Source organism: Scyliorhinus torazame, chromosome 2 (assembly GCF_047496885.1).
Source record: "Scyliorhinus torazame isolate Kashiwa2021f chromosome 2, sScyTor2.1, whole genome shotgun sequence".
Classification (NCBI taxonomy): Eukaryota; Metazoa; Chordata; class Chondrichthyes; order Carcharhiniformes; family Scyliorhinidae; genus Scyliorhinus; species Scyliorhinus torazame.
In genome coordinates this window covers 60,750,966-60,771,462 of record NC_092708.1, presented here as the reverse complement: position 1 = coordinate 60,771,462, position 20,497 = coordinate 60,750,966, and the positions used below count along the sequence as shown (strand labels likewise).

General features: G+C 52.0%; 1 protein-coding gene across 1 annotated transcript in view; it reads right to left on the bottom strand.

The window, feature by feature from the left end:
- LOC140406643 (low-density lipoprotein receptor-related protein 1B-like) overlaps window positions 1-20,497 on the bottom strand; it is a 1,956,985-nt gene that overhangs the window by 594,887 nt on the left and 1,341,601 nt on the right. Inside the window, exon 8 of the mRNA XM_072494650.1 lies at window positions 8,815-9,037. Within this exon, the coding sequence (XP_072350751.1) occupies window positions 8,815-9,037 (223 nt within the window). The remainder of the gene's footprint in view (window positions 1-8,814; window positions 9,038-20,497) is intronic.

Sequence of the window (20,497 nt, the reverse complement as noted above, 5' to 3'; positions counted from 1 at the left end):
GCCACCCCAACTCTAGACAGATCTGCAGTTTAAAATTGTGTATTTAAACGGTTTTGACGCAGGTGTATTTGGGTTATCTGTGTCTGCTATTTCCCAAAACACTGGCAGGTTGCTGTCCTGATATAAACCTGGCACATGGCTCAACATCCAAGGAGACCAGGGGCGAAATTCTCCGTTATCGGCGGAAAGTCCGCCGATCGGCGCAAAAAACGGCGCAAATCCGACTTGCGTCACGTCGGAAAAATGGGTCGATAGTCTCCGGCCCGAAATGGGCTAGCAGCGACGTAACAGGATCCGCGCTTGCGCAGTGGTTCACGCCGTGCAGCGTCATACGCGCTGCACGGCGTGACGGCTCATAAGGCCACGCTGCTCCCCCCCACCCAACCGGAACACCCGACCGCAACACCCGACTGGATGGCTGGCCGTCGCTCAGCCCCGAGGTTCGAGTCACGCGATGTGGAGGCGCTCCTGGACGCGGTGGAGCAGAGGAGGGACGCCCTGTATCCCGGGCACGGCCGCAGAGTTGCCCCACGCCAGAGCCGGCGTCTGTGGAGGGAAGTGGCAGAGGCCGTCACCGCTGTGGCCCTGACACCACGGACAGGCACCCAGTGCCACAAGAAGGTGAACGGCCTCGTCAGAGCAGGCAGGGTGAGCCTGCCCCATATCCCCCATATCCCCCCTCCCCATATCCCCCCTCCCCCATATCCCCCATATACCTCCTCCCCATATCCCCCCTCCCCCATATCCCCCCTCCCCATATCCCCCCTCCCCATATCCCCCCTCCCCCATTTCCCCCATATCCCCCCTCCCCCATATCCCCCATATCCCCCCTCCCCCATATCCCCCTTCCCCCATATCCCCCCTCCCCCATATCCCCATATCCCCCACTCCCCCATATCCCCCCCTCCCCCATATCCCCCCCTCCCCCATATCCCCCATATCCCCCCTCCCCCATATCCCCCCTCCCCCATATCCCCCATATCCCCCTCCCCATATCCCCCTCCCCCATATCCCCCCTCCCCCATATCCCCCCTCCCCCATATCCCCCCTCCCCCATATCCCCCTCCCCCATATCCCCCCTCCCCCATATCCCCCCTCCCCATATCCCCCCTCCCCCATATCCCCCCCTCCCCCATATCCCCCATATCCCCAAGTGAATCCAGCCCTAACCTTAACCTCTGCAATGCACGCGCAACCGATGGCGTGCATTCATATACCTGCCTAACACTGTTGCCTTTTACCCCTGCACCCCCCCCCCACAGGAGAAGCGCGCACACAACAATAGGGAGCATGTGAGGACTGGAGGAGGGCCCGCTGATGAGAGGCCACTGACCGTACACGAGGAAAGGGCCCTGGAACTGGCTGGCAGACCTGAGGACCGGGAGGTTGCTGATGCAGAGGTCAGGGGCGTACTAGCGAGTGAGCCACCGACAGCCCGTCCCCATATCCCCCCTCCCCTATATCCCCCTCCCCCGTATCACCTGATCACTGCCTGATGTCTAACCATGCATGCTTCATTGTGTATCGCAGGACCAAACGTCCAGGCACCCATCCCCGCAGATGCAGACCGCCCGCAGGATGCCCCTCGGAGACCACAGGAGACGGAGAGACCCACACCCTCCAGCATGCGACGCCCGCAGGATGCCCCTCGGAGACCACAGGAGACGGAGAGACCCGCACCCTCCAGCATGCGACGCCCGCAGGATGCCCCTCGGAGACCACGGGAGACGGAGAGACCCGGACCCTCCAGCATGCGACGCCCGCAGGATGCCCCTCGCACACCACGGGAGACGGAGAGACCTGGAGCAACAGGGAGACAACACCCCCGTCACGTGCGGGAGCGACCACCCAGCGACGAGGGGGGCAGCCACAGGCCCCCGTCACATCCGAGCCAGGACACCACTACCCAGGACACCACTACCCAGGACACCACTACCCAGGACACCACTACCCAGGACACCCCTACCCGGGACAGCACTACCCAGGACACCCCTACCCGGGACAGCACTACCCAGGAAGACGAAATACCGGACAGTGACTCAGAGTGGATGGGTGGAGACGAACCCCCACCCCAAAGTGCCATGGACTCAGAGTGGGACGAAGAGCACGACACAATGCCCCTGCTGTCACCAACACCCTCCACCATCGCAGAAACACTCACCACGGTTGGGCACTTTAGTGATGAGGCGTCTGGTACACTCACTGGTGCGCACAACACAGCCGTCCCAGTACAGCAGGTGGAGGTAGGAGCAGCAGAGGGACCGGGCGGTCGGAGGGCAGCCCAGCCCAAGCGAACACCTGCCGCCCAGATGGATCCCGGGTTCCTGCAGTTACCACACCCACACATAGATCCGATGCAACCACCGACGCGGAGACGAGCGAAGAGGGTGACGGGCGGCTTGCGGCGGCTGCGGTCGCAGGTGGAGGAGTCCACCCGCGTCCAGGAGCTGGGAGTGGTGCCGGTCATGCATGCCACCCAGGCTGACACCGCACGGGTGGCGTCCGCAGTGGAGGCAATGGGTGCGACGGTGTCAGACATGGGGAACGGTTTGCGAGGCCTGGGGCCTTCCGTGCAGGCGGCGTCTGTGGCCCAGGAAATGGCTGCCTTCTCACAGGAGGCCATGAGCAAGTGCCAGCGCCAGATGGCAGAGGCGCTCAACGCCATAGCCCAGTCTCTGCAGGCCATGGCCCAGTCTCTGCAGGCCATCGCTGAGGGCATCGGCGCCAGTGGCCATGTGCGAGCCGGCGTCGCACTGTCACAGACAGGGTTTGCCAACCCCCTGGGCTCCATGGCTGCAAACCTGCAGACCCCTGTCGATACCAGCACGGGCCTCCAGGACTGGCAGCGCCAGATGTCGGGGGTCGTCGGATGGCCAGTCCGTTCGCATCCCCCACCCATGTAGAGGCCTGGGGGCCATCGGGCACCCCGAGGGAGGAGGAGGTGGTGTGGTCCGTCTCGGCTCCCTCTGTAGGGGAGGTCCCGGTACACCGCGACACCTCGGACTCCCCCCCTTCCGTCCCAGGTGCAACGGGTGGGCAACGGGCAGGACAGGCTGGCAGCTCGCCATCCCAGTCGCCCGGGCCGCAGCCTGGCCCATCTAGGCAAGGCGCCCCAGGAAACGGCCGCCAAAGGGATCCAGTGTCAGAGGGCAGGAATCACAGGAGTCCACCTCCAGTTCTGCTGTACCGTCTGGGGAACCACGTAGACGTAGTCAAAGGGCACATAAGGCCAAACAATTAGACACTGAGTAAGTTGGCACGGGTGCAGGGCACAGATGAGTTTTAGGGGCTAGGGCACGTGCATGAACTCCTTTGGTTATTAAAGTCAATGTTACACCTACCGAAGCTGCCTTTGTGCTCTGTCCAAAGTGTGCAAGGGTGTCATGTACGTTGAGCGCAAGTGTGTGTGTGAGGGGTGGTCTTACCTCAGCCCCAGGTGAGTCTGCCCCCTTCCCCCTGGGCTGTCATCAACATCCCCCGGGCAGAGGGCGGGACCGTGCGGTGCAGTGTCACAGCCGCATGCAGGGATGGTCCGGGTGGATGGTGGTACTGTGGCCATGGGTCAGACATAGTCCAACGATGTAGAGCCAGGAGCTCATCGCTGGGGGGGTTGTCATCATCCTCCATGGCCTGCGATAGACACGCGTCCACCCGCAATTGTGTGAGCCCGGCCCATTGTGCCGCAGGTGGATCGGCAATGGGGGTGGGGGGGTGGTGTGCATGCGGGTGGGGTGGGTGGGGTTGGGGAGGGGGGTGAGGGTGCTGGGTGGGTGGATGGGTGGGGGGTGTGGGTGGTCGGCTGTTGCCATGGTGTGCGGTCTGTGGCCATACTACCCGATTCCCACGCCCATCTAGTCAGTGAAGCGGGCGTCTATCAGTCTTTCCCGTGCCCGCTGGGCCAGCCGGTAACGGTGGACAGCCACCCGCCTGTGTCTATCCCGTCTGCCCTGACCATTGCCCCCATCCCCCTCATCTGGGGAGCACTGGGCCTCTTCCTGCTGCTACTCCACTCCGCCCTCCTCTGCCTGCGGCACATCGCCCCTCTGCTGGGCTATGTTGTGCAGGACGCAGCACACCACAATGATGTGGCCGACCCTATCTGACCGATACTGGAGGGCGCCCCCAGAGAGGTCCAGGCACCTGAAACGCGTGGCCTCCGTATAGGCGTCATCAGCCACGATCGCAATGGGTAGCCCCTGTCGCCCAGCAACCAGCCCCTCAGCCGGGGATGGCGTCCCTCGTACATGCCGGGGATGGATGACCGCGACAACACGAATGAGTCGTGTACACTGCCTGGGTGACGGGCGCAGACGTGCAGGATCATCATGCGGTGGTCGCAGACCACCTGTACGTTCATCGAATAGGTCCCCTTCCTATTAGTGAACACGGCCCTGTTATCTGCAGGTGGCCGCACGGCAACGTGCATCCCATCGATCGCGCCCTAGACCATGGGGAACCCGGCAACGGCAGAGAAGCCCACGGCCCGGGCATCTTGGCTGGCCCGGTCCATGGGGAAGCGGATGTAGCGGTGCGCCATGGCATATAGGGCATCTGTCACTGCCCGGATGCACCGGTGCACCGATGTCTGCGATATGCCGGACAGGTCCCCACTCGGTGCCTGGAATGACCCCGTTGCATAAAAGCTCAGGGCCACCGTAACCTTGACGGACACGGGGAGAGGGTGTCCCCCGCCAGTGCCACGCGGTGACAGGTGTGCCAGCATGTGGCAGATGAGTGCCACGGTTTCCCGGCTCATCCGGAGTCTCCTCCTGCATTCCCGGTCCGTGAGGTCCTGGTATGACTGCCGGGGCCGGTACACACGGGGCGCCCTCGGGTGCCTCCGTTGCCGTGGGGCCGCGACGTCCTCCTCCCCCTCCTCGTCCTGTCGGTCAGGTGTCCCTCCAGCCTGGGCGGCTGCCGCCTGCCCCTCTGCGGCAGCCTGCGCCGCCTCTCTGGCACGCTCCTCCTCCTCCTCCTCCTCATCCAGGGCAACATAGACATGAGCGGCTGCCACCACGGCGGCCAACATCGCTGGATGATCTGAAAACATGACGGCCTGGTGGGGGGGAGGGGAACGACGACATGTCATCATTGCCCATATCCCCTCCTCCCCCCAGCCAGGTGGAATGGACCGCATGGGTCCAACTGTTGGAGGCTGGCACCTGGCCAGGTGGACCAACTCACTTGCCCTCCCATCCCCCTCCTCGGCACGGACCCCCCCCCCAACCTCCACCCCAGCACGGACCCCCCACCCAACCCCCAACCTCCACCCCAGCACGGACCCCCCCCCCAACCTCCACCCCGGCACGGCACGGACCCCCCCCAACCTCCACCCCAGCACGGACCCCCCCCCCAACCTCCACCCCGGCACGGACCCCCCCCCCCCCCAACCTCCACCCCAGTACGGACCCCCCCCCAACCCCCAACCTCCACCCCGGCACGGCACGGACCCCCCCCAACCTCCACCCCAGCACGGACCCCCCCCAACCTCCACCCCAGCACGGACCCCCCCCCCAACCCCCAACCTCCACCCCCTCCCGGCACTCCCCCGGAGCCCAGCCTACTCTAACCACCCCCCCCCCCCCCCCCCGCCGCACACACACACACACAACCCGAGACACACCTCTCCTCACGCAATCAGACTGCGGCCACGCCATTGCCTGCCCAGAGCCAACCCCCCAGGCCGTCACTCACCTCCTCGCTGGTCAGCGTGAGCCTGGAGCACCGGGTCACGCCGATGAAAAGGAGGTTTGATTCACGTCGACGTGAACGGTCATCACGTCGACGGGACTTCGGCCCATCCGGAAGGGAGAATATCGGCAGGCCGAAAATCGGCTGCCTTGCGCAGACCCGTGACATTCTCCGCGGCAGCGCGCCATCAACGCCCCGCCGACTTTTCTCCCTTCGGAGACTTCGGCAACCGGCGGGGGCGGGATTCACGGCGGCCGACGGCCATTCTCCGACCCTCTGGGGGGTCGGAGAATGACGCCCCAGGTTCTCCCTGGAAGTCAGTCTTGATTTACATTGGGGTTATCACCCTTTTCACTTGACTCTTGCTTTGGAAACAGGCAACATAACCACTCCATTGGCACAACTAACAAAGCAGAATGAGTTTCTGCCAAATTTGGAACAGTGCTGACACTTAGCAGTTTGTGAGGAATATAAATGCAGGTTTGTGCTGTAGATTGACAAACACTGGGAACTGGAATAAGGCCGCCTGAATGGGTTTCACTTCAGACTTCCACACACATGAGACAACGGAAGGCAAATGCTTGACAAGAGAATGAAGAATCAAATTCTCATGGGAATCTGTTAAAATATATTTGAACAGTCCCAAAAAGCCTGACCACGGATGAACAAAAAACATGCTGAAATGGCAGAGAAGTAAAGCTAGAAAATTTGTCATCAAATCAAGTGATCTTACATCAAATCACATTTCATTGACAGATTGTAAAATCTTCTGCTTCGAGTACCCCATACTAATTACTGAGAATTTTATACTGCTACACTATGGATGCTGGGAGAATGACATGCAATCTTTACGGTGGCACAGTAGTTAGCACTGCTGCCTCACAGCACCAGGGACCAGGGTTCAATTGCAGCCTTGGGTGACTGTCTGTTCTCACCGTGTTGGCATGGGTTTCCTCCCGGTGCCCCGGTTTCCTTCCACAGTCCAAAGATGTGCAGGTTAGGTGCATCGGCCATGCTAAATTGTCCCTTAGTATTCAAAAGATGTGCAGATTAGGTGGGGTTATGGGATAGAAAGGGGGGAGTGGGCATAGGTACGGTACTCTTTCAGAGAGTCAGTCAAGACTCAATGGGCAAAATGGTCTCCTTCTGCAGGGATTCTACCGATGAAATTAAATCTATTTTCTGTAGTCTGGTGGATCCAAGTTAAAATCTAAATGAAATGAAACAAAATGAAAATCGTTTATTGTCACAAGTAGGCTTCAAAAGGAGTTACTGTGAAAAGCCCCGAGTCGCCATATTCCGGCGCCTGTTCGGGGAGGCTGGTACGGGAATTGAACCGTGCTGCTGGCCTACCTTGGTCTGCTTTCAAAGCCAGCGATTTAGCCCTGTGCTAAACAGTCCCTAAATAATGTGGGGCTGGATTTTGGGACCCCATTTTGGGGGTGGCGGTGTGTTTTCTTGGCCCCCACCGGACCATTGTTTTGAGGCCGGATGGAGGGACAGCATGGTTACCCGCCCACAGACAGCAAGTTGTCAATGAAACAAATTAAGGTCAAATGAAGGAGGCTGACCGGGATTGTAGAGTTAGCTTCCAGATTGCCAGAGGCAGCAGAAGCTGGTTGGAGGAGCCTTCCGGTCACAGTACAGATTGGGGGTGGAGGTAGGAGCCTCAGGCAGGCTCAGAGCCTGTAGTTTCCTGCTTAGGAGCAACAGCAGCCACATGCTGCCCCATAGAGGGGCTTGCCCCACCTCTGTGGTATTTTGGCTGAAAATGCAAATTTGTGTTTAGACTTGGAGAAGGTCAGAGAGAGGGTACCTCCATTTTGGAACACCTTCTACCTGCTATTTCATGCTGCTACTCCTTGAAAGTTGGAGAGTCTCAGTTTGACTTTTTAACCTTGAGAGCCCACCCGATTTTCTCATGGAAGCCTGCCAGCTGCCCATTCATTCGCTGGTCTGGGAAAAAGCATTGTTTCCCACTTAGTGAAGATTTCTGACCATAACTTGAGCCCAATGGCAGAAACCTGGAGGCAAAATCCAGCCCATATGTTGTCCAAAGAAACATATGTAAGTACCACAAAAAGGTAATCTGATTAGAGATTATTTAAACTAACTATGGGCGGGGTATTGTGCTGAGGATAAGGGTTTTGGCCACCCACTGGAGAGGTAGCGAGACCTCCAGGTCACCTCTTTCTGGGAAGACCTAGCTGGTACGATGTGCCAATTATGCAGTTGATAGACTGTTTGCGGACCTTGTCCCGGGATCAGGATCCTAGGAACGGAAGTTCTGCCTATCTCTAATTGACCGGCAGCTCTTTCAAACAGTTATACCACTGTGGAGGTGGTGGCACTTGCCAGAACGATAAGCGCCTGAGGCCCAGGATGTAGGTTAGAAGTGAGTGATGGCAGGAGTGGGAGACGTGGGAGAGAGGGTGTAGTGGAATCAGCAGCAAGGGCAAAGGGATACACTCTCAATGCCACTTCCACTTTGTGATGTTGGGTCCGTTGAACCCACCATCAACCCTCCAGGAGCCTTCAAGCAAACACACCATTGTTTCTTCATCATGCATGTCACATGGAAGTTTCCCGCCCACTGCTGGGTTAACACCTGCTTTGGTGGGATTGCCCACTTATGGGCCTCAATTGGCAGCAGGAGAGGAAGGCCATCCACAGGCCTTCCTGCCTCAGACTTCACCAGGGTGGAAGTAGGAAGATGGCAGTGTCTCCACCAGCCACCCTCCCGCCTGATTAAATCTCCCTGCCACCAAACTCACTGAAGAGATGGGCCCCAAAATATACAAGGCACGATGCCACCCAATGTTCCTTAACACTAAAGAGCAATTTTTAGTGTTCGCAGTCAGATCAGACAAAAAGATTATTTTTCCTTTATTTAATAAAAGACTGGGTGGCAGGGTAGTGCAGTGGTTAGCACTGTTGCCTCAGGGCGCAAAGGACCTGCGTTCAATCCTGGTCCCGGGTCACTGGAGCTTGCACATTCTCCCTGTGACTGCGTGGGTCTCACCCCCACAACCCAAAGATCTGCAGGTGGATTGGCCATGCTAAATTGCCACTTCATTAACAGAAAAATGAATAAAAGAGAACATAAAGATAATGGGTACTCACATCGCGCCCGTGAATAATTGTATGTCTACTTCTTCCTTCGTAATCCACCACTTCAATGTAATCGAGATAAACATCTGCCCAGTAGACCAATTTGGTTACCAAATCAAGTGTGATGGCGTATGGTTGTTCTATTTTGTTGTCCACAATCCTGGATCGGCTTTGACCATCCATGTCACATCTTTCAATCTTGGCAACATCCCCATAGTCAGTGAAGAATAGTTTTCTGTCAAAAATGGAACAATCATAAATGAAGTATTAAAAGTTCTGCGGCCAATACAAACCTAAAATCACATGTAAATGTATTCTAATCTTGGGCAACAAAAGTGCTGAAATTAGACGTTGCAAACGGTGTTGCAATCTTAGTTTGAACAGTTAAACATCGCTTATTTTATTAATACGCTCACTTATACCCACTGTTAGATCAGCTCAATGACTGTAAGATGCTCACACATTAATTAATTAATCAATACTTTCACTTCCTCAGTTTACCGCTTAAGCCATTATACTTTAGGTTCAATGCTTAATACTCACAACCAACCTGCGTGAAGTTGGGGAAATATTTCGAAAGCAATTTTGATCATGCACAGATAAGGGCACAATCCCGTTGTTTGAACTTGTTGCCAGAAATCTAATGAGACAGACGACCAGTACAAAGGCATGGATAAGCATTTCTTTTCAACATGCACAATCTCATTAGAATCTCGGCTGGGATTCTCCCCTACCCGGCGGGGCGGGGGGCCCCGGCGGGATGGAGTGGCGGGAATCACTCCGGCGTTGAGTCTTCCCAAATGTGCTGATTTCTCCGCACCTTTAGGGGCCAAGCCCTCACCTTGAGGGTCTAGGCCTGTGCCGGAGTGGTTAGCGCATTGCCGGCCGGCGGGAAAGGCCTTTCACGCCACGCCAGCCAGGGCCAAAGGTACTGCGCGGCCAGCGGAAGTCCGTGCGGCTACTGACGTCATCCCCGCGCATGCGCTGGGGTGGGTGTCGCGGAGGCAATGGCCAAGGCGGAAGGAAAAGAGTGCCCCCACAGCACAGGCCCGCCCGCGGATTGGTGGACCCCGATCGCGGGCCAGGCCACCGTGGGGGAACCCCCCGGGGCCAGATCACCCCTCGCCCCTACCAGGACCCCGGAGCCTGCCCGCGCCACCAGTCCCGCCGGTAAGATAGGTGGTTTGATTCACGCCGGCGGGACTGGCATGACAGCAGCGGGACTTCGGCCCATCGCGGGGCGGAGAATCGCTGGGGGGGGGGGCGGGGGGCCCACCGACCGGCGCGGCGCGATTCCCGCCCCTGATGAATTTTCGGTGCCGGAGAATTCGGCGGCCGGCGGGGGTGGGATTCACGCCCCCCCCCCCCCACCCCGACGATTCTCCAACACGGCGGGGGGTCGGAGAATCCCGCCCATTGTCTTCAAATGACCCAGGTAAAAAAAGTAACAAATCTTTACCTTTGTTGAAGAACATAAAAGCGTGATGAGAAAACTTGAATTTAATATCATTATTATTCTTCACATCTAAAAATATTTATTTTGCTCCACATCCTCTATTCAAGTAAAAAAAAGAGGCTTTGATGTTGCTATTCAAATAGCTTTGCTTAGCTAAATTTGCACGATTTTTCCTAAGATGTGCAGACCACTAACCATTGAGTAAGATCTGCAGGGCAAAGTTTAGGTGAAAGCAGTCGCCCGGGATTGCTGCAGAAAAATAGTTACTCTGGCTTGAGGATGTTAACTGAAGGGAATATCATGCACCAGGAAGGAAACTGGGTCATATTCAATTTTTCCATTTGTGAGAATAGACGAGGGAATATTTAAAACATAATGAATTATGCTTGCTTTCCAAGTTCACGGTAAATAGTATGATTTACAGACTTTTTTTTTTTCTCTCTCCTCTATTGTGTTGGATTATTCTTGGTACATTGAAAACAGCGCGGGAGCTGAGTGAGCCGGGACATTGAAAACAGCGCGGGAGCTGAGTGAGCCGGGACATTGAAAACAGCGTGGGAGCTGAGTGAGCCGGGACATTGAAAACAGCGCGGGAGATTTAAAAAGCGCAGGAGCTGCAAGTCAGAGCGGAGATTTTAAAAGATCACGGCCTAGTTTCGGGAGCCGTTCGGAGGAGGAGAAGCAGTCTCTGTCAGGGAGAGAACCTGAGAACATCTAAGACACTCAGAAGGTAAGAGGGTAAGTAAGTGATTTTTACTCATTTTTACTTTTATACCTTTTTCAAATTGTGTGTGTGGGGGGAAACTGAAGTGACATCACAGAAAAGCTATGACCTGAGTGGCTGGTTGGGAATCTACACTAAATTAAAAAATTAAGCATTGGTAACTAATTAAACATAATTACTTAATTATAATGGAGAGGGGTATCTAAGCCAGAGATCGGAGAGTACTATATTTAGCTTTCGCATTTATATTAGAAATCTAGTGCTAGGAAACAGATAGTTAACAGTAACTTTGAAAACATTTTAAATATATATAATTTTTTTTTTTAAACGTTTAATTTTAATTAATTGACGCAATGTCAGTTAGAGGGGTGCAGTGCTCTGACTGTGAGATGTGGCAGGTCCGGGAGGCTTCCAGCGTCCCGAATGGCTTCATCTGCAGAAAGTGCACCCAACTGGAGCTCCTCACAGACCGCATGGTTCGGTTGGAGCAGCAATTGGATGCACTTAGGAGCATGCAGGTGGCGGAAAGCGTCATAGATCGCAGTTATATAAATGTGGTCACACCCAAGGTGCAGGCAGAGAAATGGGTGACCACCAGAAAGAGCAGGCAGTCAGTGCAGGAATCCCCTGTGGTTGTCCCCCTCTCGAACAGATATACCCCTTTGGATACTGTCGGGGGGATAGCCTATCAGGGGAAAACAGCAGCAGCCAGAGCAGTGGCACCACGGCTGGCTCTGATGTTCAGAAGGGAGGGTCAAAGCGCAGAAGAGCAATAGTAATAGGGGACTCTATAGTCAGGGGCACAGATAGGCGCTTCTGTGGACGTGAAAGAGACTCCAGGATGGTATGTTGCCTCCCTGGTGCCAGGGTCCAGGATGTCTCTGAACGGGTAGAGGGCATCCTGAAGGGGGAGGGCAAACAGGCAGAGGTTGTTGTACATATTGGTACTAACGACATAGGCAGGAAGGGGCATGAGATCCTGCAGCACGAGTTCAGGGAGCTAGGCAGAAAGTTAAAAGACAGGACCTCGAGGGTTGTAATCTCGGGATTACTCCCTGTGCCACGTGCCAGTGAGGCTAGAAATAGGAAGATAGAGCAGCTAAACACGTGGCTAAACAGCTGGTGTAGGAGGGAGGGTTTCCATTATCTGGACCACTGGGAGCTCTTCCGGGGCAGGTGTGACCGATATAAAAAGGACGGGTTGCATCTAAACCGGAGAGGCATAAATATCCTGGCCGCGAGGTTTGCTAGTGTTACACGGGAGGGTTTAAACTAGTATGGCAGGGGGTGGGCACGGGAGCAATAGGTCAGAAGGTGAGAGCATTGAGGGAGAACTAGGGAATAGGGACAGTGGGGCTCTGAGGCAGAGCAGACAGGGAGAAGTTGCTGAACACAGCGGGTCTGGTGGCCTGAAGTGCATATGTTTTAATGCAAGAAGTATTTCGGGTAAGGCAGATGAACTTAGAACTTGGATTAGTACTTGGAACAATGATGTTGTTGCCATTACAGAGACCTGGTTGAGGGAAGGGCAGGATTGGCAGCTAAACGTTCCAGGATTTAGATGTTTCAGGCGGGATAGAGGGGGATGTAAAAGGGGAGGCGGAGTTGCGCTACTGGTTAGGGAGAATATCACAGCTGTACTGCGGGAGGACACCTCAGAGGGCAGTGAATCTATATGGGTAGAGATCAGGAATAAGAAGGGTGCAGTCACAATGTTGGGGGTTTACTACAGGCCTCCCAACAGCCCGCAGGAGATAGAGGAGCAGATAGGCAGACAGATTTTGGAAAAGAGTAAAAACAACAGGGTTTTGGTGATGGGAGACTTCAACTACCCCAATATTGACTGGGACTCACTTAGTGCCAGGGGCTTAGACGGGGCGGGGTTTGTAAGGAGCATCCAGGAGGGCTTCTTAAAACAATACGTAGACAGTCCAACTAGGGAAGGGGCGGTACTGGACCTGGTATTGGGGAATGAGCCCGGCCAGGTGGCAGATGTTTCAGTAGGGGAGCATTTCTGTAACAGTGATCACAATTCAGTAAGTTTTAAAGTACTGGTGGACAAGGATAAGAGTGGTCCTAGGATGAATGTGCTAAATTGGGGGAAGGCTAATTATAACAATATTAGGCGGGAACTGAAGAACATAGATTGGGGGCGGATGTTTGAGGGCAAATCAACATCTGACATGTGGGAGGCTTTCAAGTGTCAGTTGAAAGGAATTCAGGACCGGCATGTTCCTGTGAGGAAGAAGGATAAATACGGCAATTTTCGGGAACCTTGGATAACGAGAGATATTGTAGGCCTCGTCAAAAAGAAAAAGGAGGCATTTGTCAGGGCTAAAAGGTTGGGAACAGACGTAGCCTGCGTGGAATATAAGGAAAGTAGGAAGGAACTTAAGCAAGGAGTCAGGAGGGCTAGAAGGGGTCACGAAAAGTCTTTGGCAAATAGGGTTAAGGAAAATCCAAAGGCTTTTTACACGTACATAAAAAGCAAGAGGGTAGCCAGGGAAAGGGTTGGCCCACTGAAGGATCGGCAAGGGAATCTATGTGTAGAGCCAGAGGAAGACAGTGACAGTGAGTTCTCCCAGTGAGCCAGAGAGAAGACAGAGCCAGGAGTGAGGCACAGCTAAGAGTGAGTTTGGGAATTTGAATCGAGGTGGGAATTGAATTGAATTAAATTGAATCAGTAAGGCAGCTCCTTTTAAATTTCAGGAGTTTAAATTAATTTATATTAAGCTAGTATTGGGCAGTGTAGGTTAACAAGGGCTGTCCCACTCACATAACTGGTTGGCAGTTAAGTGTCAGTCACTTTAATCTACTTTGATCTGAAAGCAGGTGGGGGAGGGGAGTCAATTCAGGACAGTTTAAAAAGAGCCACTTGTAAACTCACTCCCAGTGAGTTCTCCCAGTGAGCCAGAGAGAAGACAGAGCCAGGAGTGAGGCACAGCTAAAAGTGAGTTTGGGAATTTGAATCGAAGTGGGAATTCGAAGCTGGGTGGGGAGGAAGTGTTTTTTGTGACTGGTAAGTAGTGTTTCTGTTTTTCTGTTTCTTTTCATTGGTATATTTATTTATTTTTTTCTTCATTGTTTATTTGTTTATTTAAATTTTGGGGGGGGGGGAAATTGAAATTGTTGAAGTTAACCGAAGGTTTAAGACATGGCAGGAGATCTCAGACCCGTGTCATGCTCCTCGTGTGCGATGTGGGAGCTCAGGGACACGTCCACTGTCCCTGGCTCCTTCATGTGCATGAAGTGTGTCCAGTTGCAGCTCCTGTTAGACCGCTTGACGGCTCTGGAGCTGCGGATGGACTCACTTTGGAGCATCCGCGATGCTGAGGACGTCGTGGATAGCACGTTTAGCGAGTTGGTCACACCGCAGGTGAAAGGTACTGAGGGAGATAGTAAAAGTGTGACCAAAAGACAGAGCAAGAGTAGGAAGGCAGTGCAGGTGTCCTCTGCGGTCATCTCCCTGCAAAACAGATATACCGCTTTGGATACTGTTGAGGGAGATGGCTCACCAGGGGAAGGCGGCAGCAGCCAGGTTCATGGCACCGTGGCTGGCTCTGCTGCGCAGCTGGGCAGGAAGAAGAATGGCAGGGCTATAGTGATAGGGGACTCAATTGTAAGGGGAATAGACACGCGGTTCTGCGGACGCAATCGAGACTCCAGGATGGTATGTTGCCTCCCTGGTGCAAGGGTCAAGGATGTCTCGGAGCGGCTGTAGGACATTCTGGGGGGGAGGGTGAACAGCCAGCTGTCGTGGTGCACATAGGCACCAACGATATAGGTAAAAAACGGGACGAGGTCCTACAAGCTGAATTTAGGGAGCTAGGAGTTAAACAAAAAAGTAGGACCTCAAAGGTAGTAATCTCAGGATTGCTACCAGTGCCACGAGCTAGTCAGAGTAGGAATGTCAGGATAGAGAGGATGAATACGTGGCTCGAGAGAAGGTGCAAGAGGGAGGGATTCAAATTCCTGGGACATTGGAACCGATTCTGGGGGAGGTGGGACCAGTACAAACCGGACGGTCTGCACCTGGGCAGGACTGGAACCGATGTCCTCGGGGGGGTGTTTGCTAGAGCTGTTGGGGAGAGTTTAAACTAATGTGGCAGGGGGATGGGAACCGATGCAGGAAGTTGGAAGGTAGTAAAACAGGGACAGAAACAAAACGCAGGAAGGGGGAAAGTGTAAGGGAGAGAAGCCATATTCAAAAATCAAAAAGGGCGACAGTACAAGGTACAGTGACTGAGGGGAGCTCAGTGAATAGGACCAGGAATACTAAAAGAAATAAAACGGGAAGTGAAAACATTAATGGTAAGCGATGCGGCAGGTTGTTACAGGAAGATGTGGGTTCGACGACAAGGAAAATTAGGAGAAAGGTTAAGAGGAAATATAACTTAGGAGAGGTTACTGATCGAGGTGTTAAGATTCAGAACAGAGGTAAAAAAGCCAACATAAGTGTACTTTACCTGAATGCTCGTAGTATTCGGAATAAGGTAAATGAGTTGATGGCGCAAATCATCGTGAATGACTATGATTTAGTGGCCATTACTGGCACATGGTTGAAGGATGGCCACGACTGGGAGTTAAATATCCGAGGGTATCAAACTTTTCGAAAGGACAGAGTGGATGGTAAGGGAGGTGGTGTAGCTCTGTTATTTAAGGATGACATCCGGGCAACAGTAAGGGATGACATTGGTGCTATGGAGGATAAGGTTGAATCCATTTGGGTGGAAATCAGGAATAGTAAGGCGAAAAAGTCACTGATAGGAGTAATCTATAGGCCACCAAACAGTAACATTATGGTGGGGCAGGCAATAAACAAAGAAATAACAGATGCATGTAGAAATGGTACAGCAGTTACCATGGGGGATTTTAATCTACATGTTGATTGGTTTAACCAGGTCGGTCAAGGCAGCCTTGAGGAGGAGTTTATAGAATGTATCCGTGATAGTTTCCTCGAATAGTATGTAATGGAACCTACGAGGGAACAAGTGGTCCTAGATCTGGTCCTGTGTAATGAGACAGGATTGATTTAGGATCTCATAGTTAGGGATCCTCTCGGAAGGAGCGATCACAATATGGTGGAATTTAAAATCCAGATGGAGGGTGAGAAGGTAAAATCAAGCACTAGTGTTTTGTGCTTAAACAAAGGAGATTACACTGGGATGAGAGAAGAACTAGCTAAGGTAGACTGGGAGCAAAGACTTTATGGTGAAACAGTTGAGGAACAGTGGAGAACCTTCCAAGTGATTTTTCACAGTGCCCAGCAAAGGTTTATACCAACAAAAAGGAAGGACGGTAAAAAGAGGGAAAATCGACCGTGGATATCTAAGGAAATAAGGGAGAGTATCAAATTGAAGGAAAAAACATACAAAGTAGCAAAGGTCAGTGGGAGACTAGAGGACTGGGAAATCTTTAGGGGGCAACAGAAAGCTACTAAAAAAGCTATAAAGAAGAGTAAGATAGATTATGAGACTAAACTTGCTCAGAATATAAAAACAGATAGTAAAAGTTTCTACAAATACATAAAACAAGAAAGAGTGGCTAAGGTAAATATTGGTCCTTTAGAGGATGAGAAGGGAGATTTAATAATGGGAGATGAGGAAATGGCTGAGGAACTGAACAGGTTTTTTGGGTCGGTCTTCACAGTGGAAGACACAAATAACATGCCAGTGACTGATGGAAATGAGGCTATGACACGTGAGGACCTTGAGAGGATTGGTACCACCAAGGAGGTAGTGATGGGCAAGCTAATGGGGCTAAAGGTAGACAAGTCTCCTGGCCCTGATGGAATGCATCCCAGAGTGCTAAAAGAGATGGCTAGGGAAATTGCAAATGCACGAGTGATAATTTACCAAAATTCACTAGACTCTGGGGTGGTCCCGGCGGATTGGAAATTAGCAAACGTGACACCACTGTTTAAAAAAGGAGGTAGGCAGAAAGTGGGTAACTATAGGCCAGTGAGCTTAACTTCGGTAGTAGGAAAGATGCTGGAATCTATCATCAAGGAAGAAATAGCGAGGCATCTGGATGGAAATTGTCCCATTGGACAGACGCAGCATGGGTTCATAAAGGGCAGGTCGTGCCTAACTAATTTAGTGGAATTTTTTGAGGACATCAACAGTGCGGTAGATAACGGGGAGCCAATGGATGTGGTATATCTGGATTTCCAGAAAGCCTTTGACAAGGTGCCACACAAAAGGTAAATAAGATAAAGATGCATGGCATTAAGGGTAAAGTAGGAGCATGGATAGAGGATTGGTTAATTAATAGAAAGCAAAGAGTGGGGATTAATGGGTGTTTCTCTGGTTGGCAATCAGTAGCTAGTGGTGTCCCTCAGTGATCAGTGTTGGGCCCACAACTGTTCACAATTTACATAGATGATTTGGGGACCAAGGGCAATGTGTCCAAGTTTGCAGACGACACTAAGATAAGTGGTAAAGCAAAAAGTGCAGAGGATACTGGAAGTCTGCAGAGGGATTTGGACAGGCTAAGTGAATGGGCTAGGGTCTGGCAGATGGAATACAATGTTGACAAATGTGAGGTTATCCATTTTGGTAGGAATAACAGCAAAAGGGATTATTATTTAAATGATAAAAAATTAAAACATGCTGCTGTGCAGAGAGATCTGGGTGTGCTAGTGCATGAGTCGCAGAAAGTTGGTTTTCAGGTGCAACAGGTGATTAAGAAGGCAAATGGAATTTTGTCCTTCATTGCTAGAGGGATGGAGTTTAAGACTAGGGAGGTTATGCTGCAATTGTATAAGGTGTTAGTGAGGACACACCTGGAGTATTGTGTTCAGTTTTGGTCTCCTTACTTGAGAAAGGACGTACTGGCACTGGAGGGTGTGCAGAGGAGATTCACTAGGTTAATCCCAGAACTGAAGGGGTTGGATTACGAGGAGAGGTTGAGTAGGCTGGGACTGTACTCGTTGGAGTTTAGAAGGACGAGGGGGATCTTATAGAAACATATAAGATTATGAAGGGAATAGATAGGATAGATGCGGGCAGGTTGTTTCCACTGGCGGGTGAAAGCAGAACTAGGGGGCATAGCCTCAAAATAAGGGGAAGTAGATTTAGGACTGAGTTTAGGAGGAACTTCTTCACCCAAAGGGTTGTGAATCTATGGAATTCCTTGCCCAGTGAAGCAGTAGAGGCTCCTTCATTAAATGTTTTTAAGATAAAGATAGATAGTTTTTTGAAGAATAAAGGGATTAAGGGTTATGGTGTTCGGGCCGGAAAGTGGAGCTGAGTCCACAAAAGATCAGCCATGATCTCATTGAATGGCGGAGCAGGCTCGAGGGGCCAGATGGCCTACTCCTGTTCCTAGTTCTTATGTTCTTCTGTTCTTATGTTAAATGGGCGAGGTACTAAATGAATACTTTGCATCAGTATTCACCAAAGAGAAGAAATTGGTAGATGTTGAGTCTGGAGAAGGGTGTGTAGATAGCCTGGGTCACATTGAGATCCAAAAAGACGAGGTGTTGGGTGTCATAAAAAATATTAAGGTAGATAAGTCCCCAGGGCCTGATGGGATCTACCCCAGAATACTGAAGGAGGCTGGAGAGGAAATTGCTGAGGCGTTGACAGAAATCTTTGGATCCTCACTGTCTTCAGGGGATGTCCCGGAGGACCGGAGAATAGCCAATGTTGTTCCTCTGTTTAAGAAGGGTAGCAAGGATAATCTAGGGAACTACAGGCCGGTGAGCCTTACTTCGGTGGTAGAGAAATTACTGGAGAGAATTCTTCGAGACAGGATCTACTCCCATTTGGAAGCATAATGGACGTATTAGTGAGAGGCAGCATGGTTTTGTGAAGGGGAGGTCGTGTCTCACTAACTTGATAGAGTTTTTCGAGGAGGTCACTAAGATGATTGATGCAGATAGGGCAGTGGATGTTGTCTCTATGGACTTCAGTAAGGCCTTTGACAAGGTCCCTCATGGTAGACTAGTACAAAAGGTGAAGTCACACGGGATCAGGGGTGAGCTGGCAAGGTGGATACAGAACTGGCTAGGTCATAGAAGGCAGAGAGTAGCAATGGAAGGATGCTTTTCTAATTGGAGGGCTGTGACCAGTGGTGTTCCACAGGGATCAGTGCTGGGACCTTTGCTGTTTGTAGTATATAAAAATGATTTGGAGGAAAATGTAACTGGTCTGATTAGTAAATTTGCAGACGACACAAAGGTTGGTGAATTGCGGATAGCGATGAGGACTGTCAGAGGATACAGCAGGATTTAGATTGTTTGGAGACTTGGGCAGAGAGATGGCAGATGGAGTTTAATCCGGACAAATGTGAGGTAATGCATTTTGGAAGGTCTAATGCAGGTAGGGAATATACAATGAATGGTAGAACCCTCAAGAGTATTGAAAGTCAAAGAGATCTAGGAGTACAGGTCCACAGGTCACTGAAAGGGGCAACACAGGTGGAGAAGGTAGTCAAGAAGGCATAAGGCATGCTTGCCTTCATTGGCCGGGGCATTGAGTATAAGAATTGGCACGTCATGTTGCAGCTGTATAGAACCTTATTTAGGCCACACTTGGAGTATAGTGTTCAATTCTGGTCGCCACACTACCAGAAGGATGTGGAGGCTTTAGAGAGGGTGCAGAAGAGATTTACCAGAATGTTGCCTGGTATGGAGGGCATTAGCTATGAGGAGCGGTTGAATAAACTCGGTTTGTTCTCACTGGAACGAAGGAGGTTGAGGGGCGACCTGATAGAGGTCTACAAAATTATGAGGGGCATAGACAGAGTGGATCGTCAGAGGCTTTTCCCCAGGGTAGAGGGGTCAATTATTAGGGGGCATAGGTTTAAGGTGAGAGGGGCAAGGTTTAGAGTAGATGTACGAGGCAAGTTTTTTACGCAGAGGGTAGTGGGTGCCTGGAACTCGCTACCGGAGGAGGTGGTGGAAGCAGGGACGATAGTGACATTTAAGGGGCATCTTGACAAATACATGAATAGGATGGGAATAGAGGGATACGGACCCAGGAAGTGTAGAAAATTGTAGTTTAGTCGGGCAGCATGTTCGGCGCGGGCTTGGAGGGCCGAAGGGCCTGTTCCTGTGCTGTACATTTCTTTGTTCTTTGTTTGTTCTTTGTACCCATTAACTTTAATCAGATAATATTGCACAGACCGCCATGCTGAGAGATGTAAGAGATCATTGCAGTCTTTCCCTCTCCCACTCCCATCCCCAAAATGGAGTGGTGCAATGACAACATCTATCCCTAAATGCCTGATTGATTTCAGGAAGCAAAATATTGTACACACCCCTATCTGCATCAACGGGGCCGAGGTGAAGATGGTTAACAGCTTCAAATTCTGAGGTGTGCATATCACCAAAAATCTGTCCTGGTCCTCCCACATCGATGCTACCACAAACAAAGCACAACAGCGCCTCTACTTCCTCAGGAAATTAAGAAAATTTGGCATGTCCACACTGACTCTTACGAACTTTTACAGATGCACCATAGAAAGCATCCTATCTGGCTGCATCACAGCCTGGTATGGCAACAGCGCGG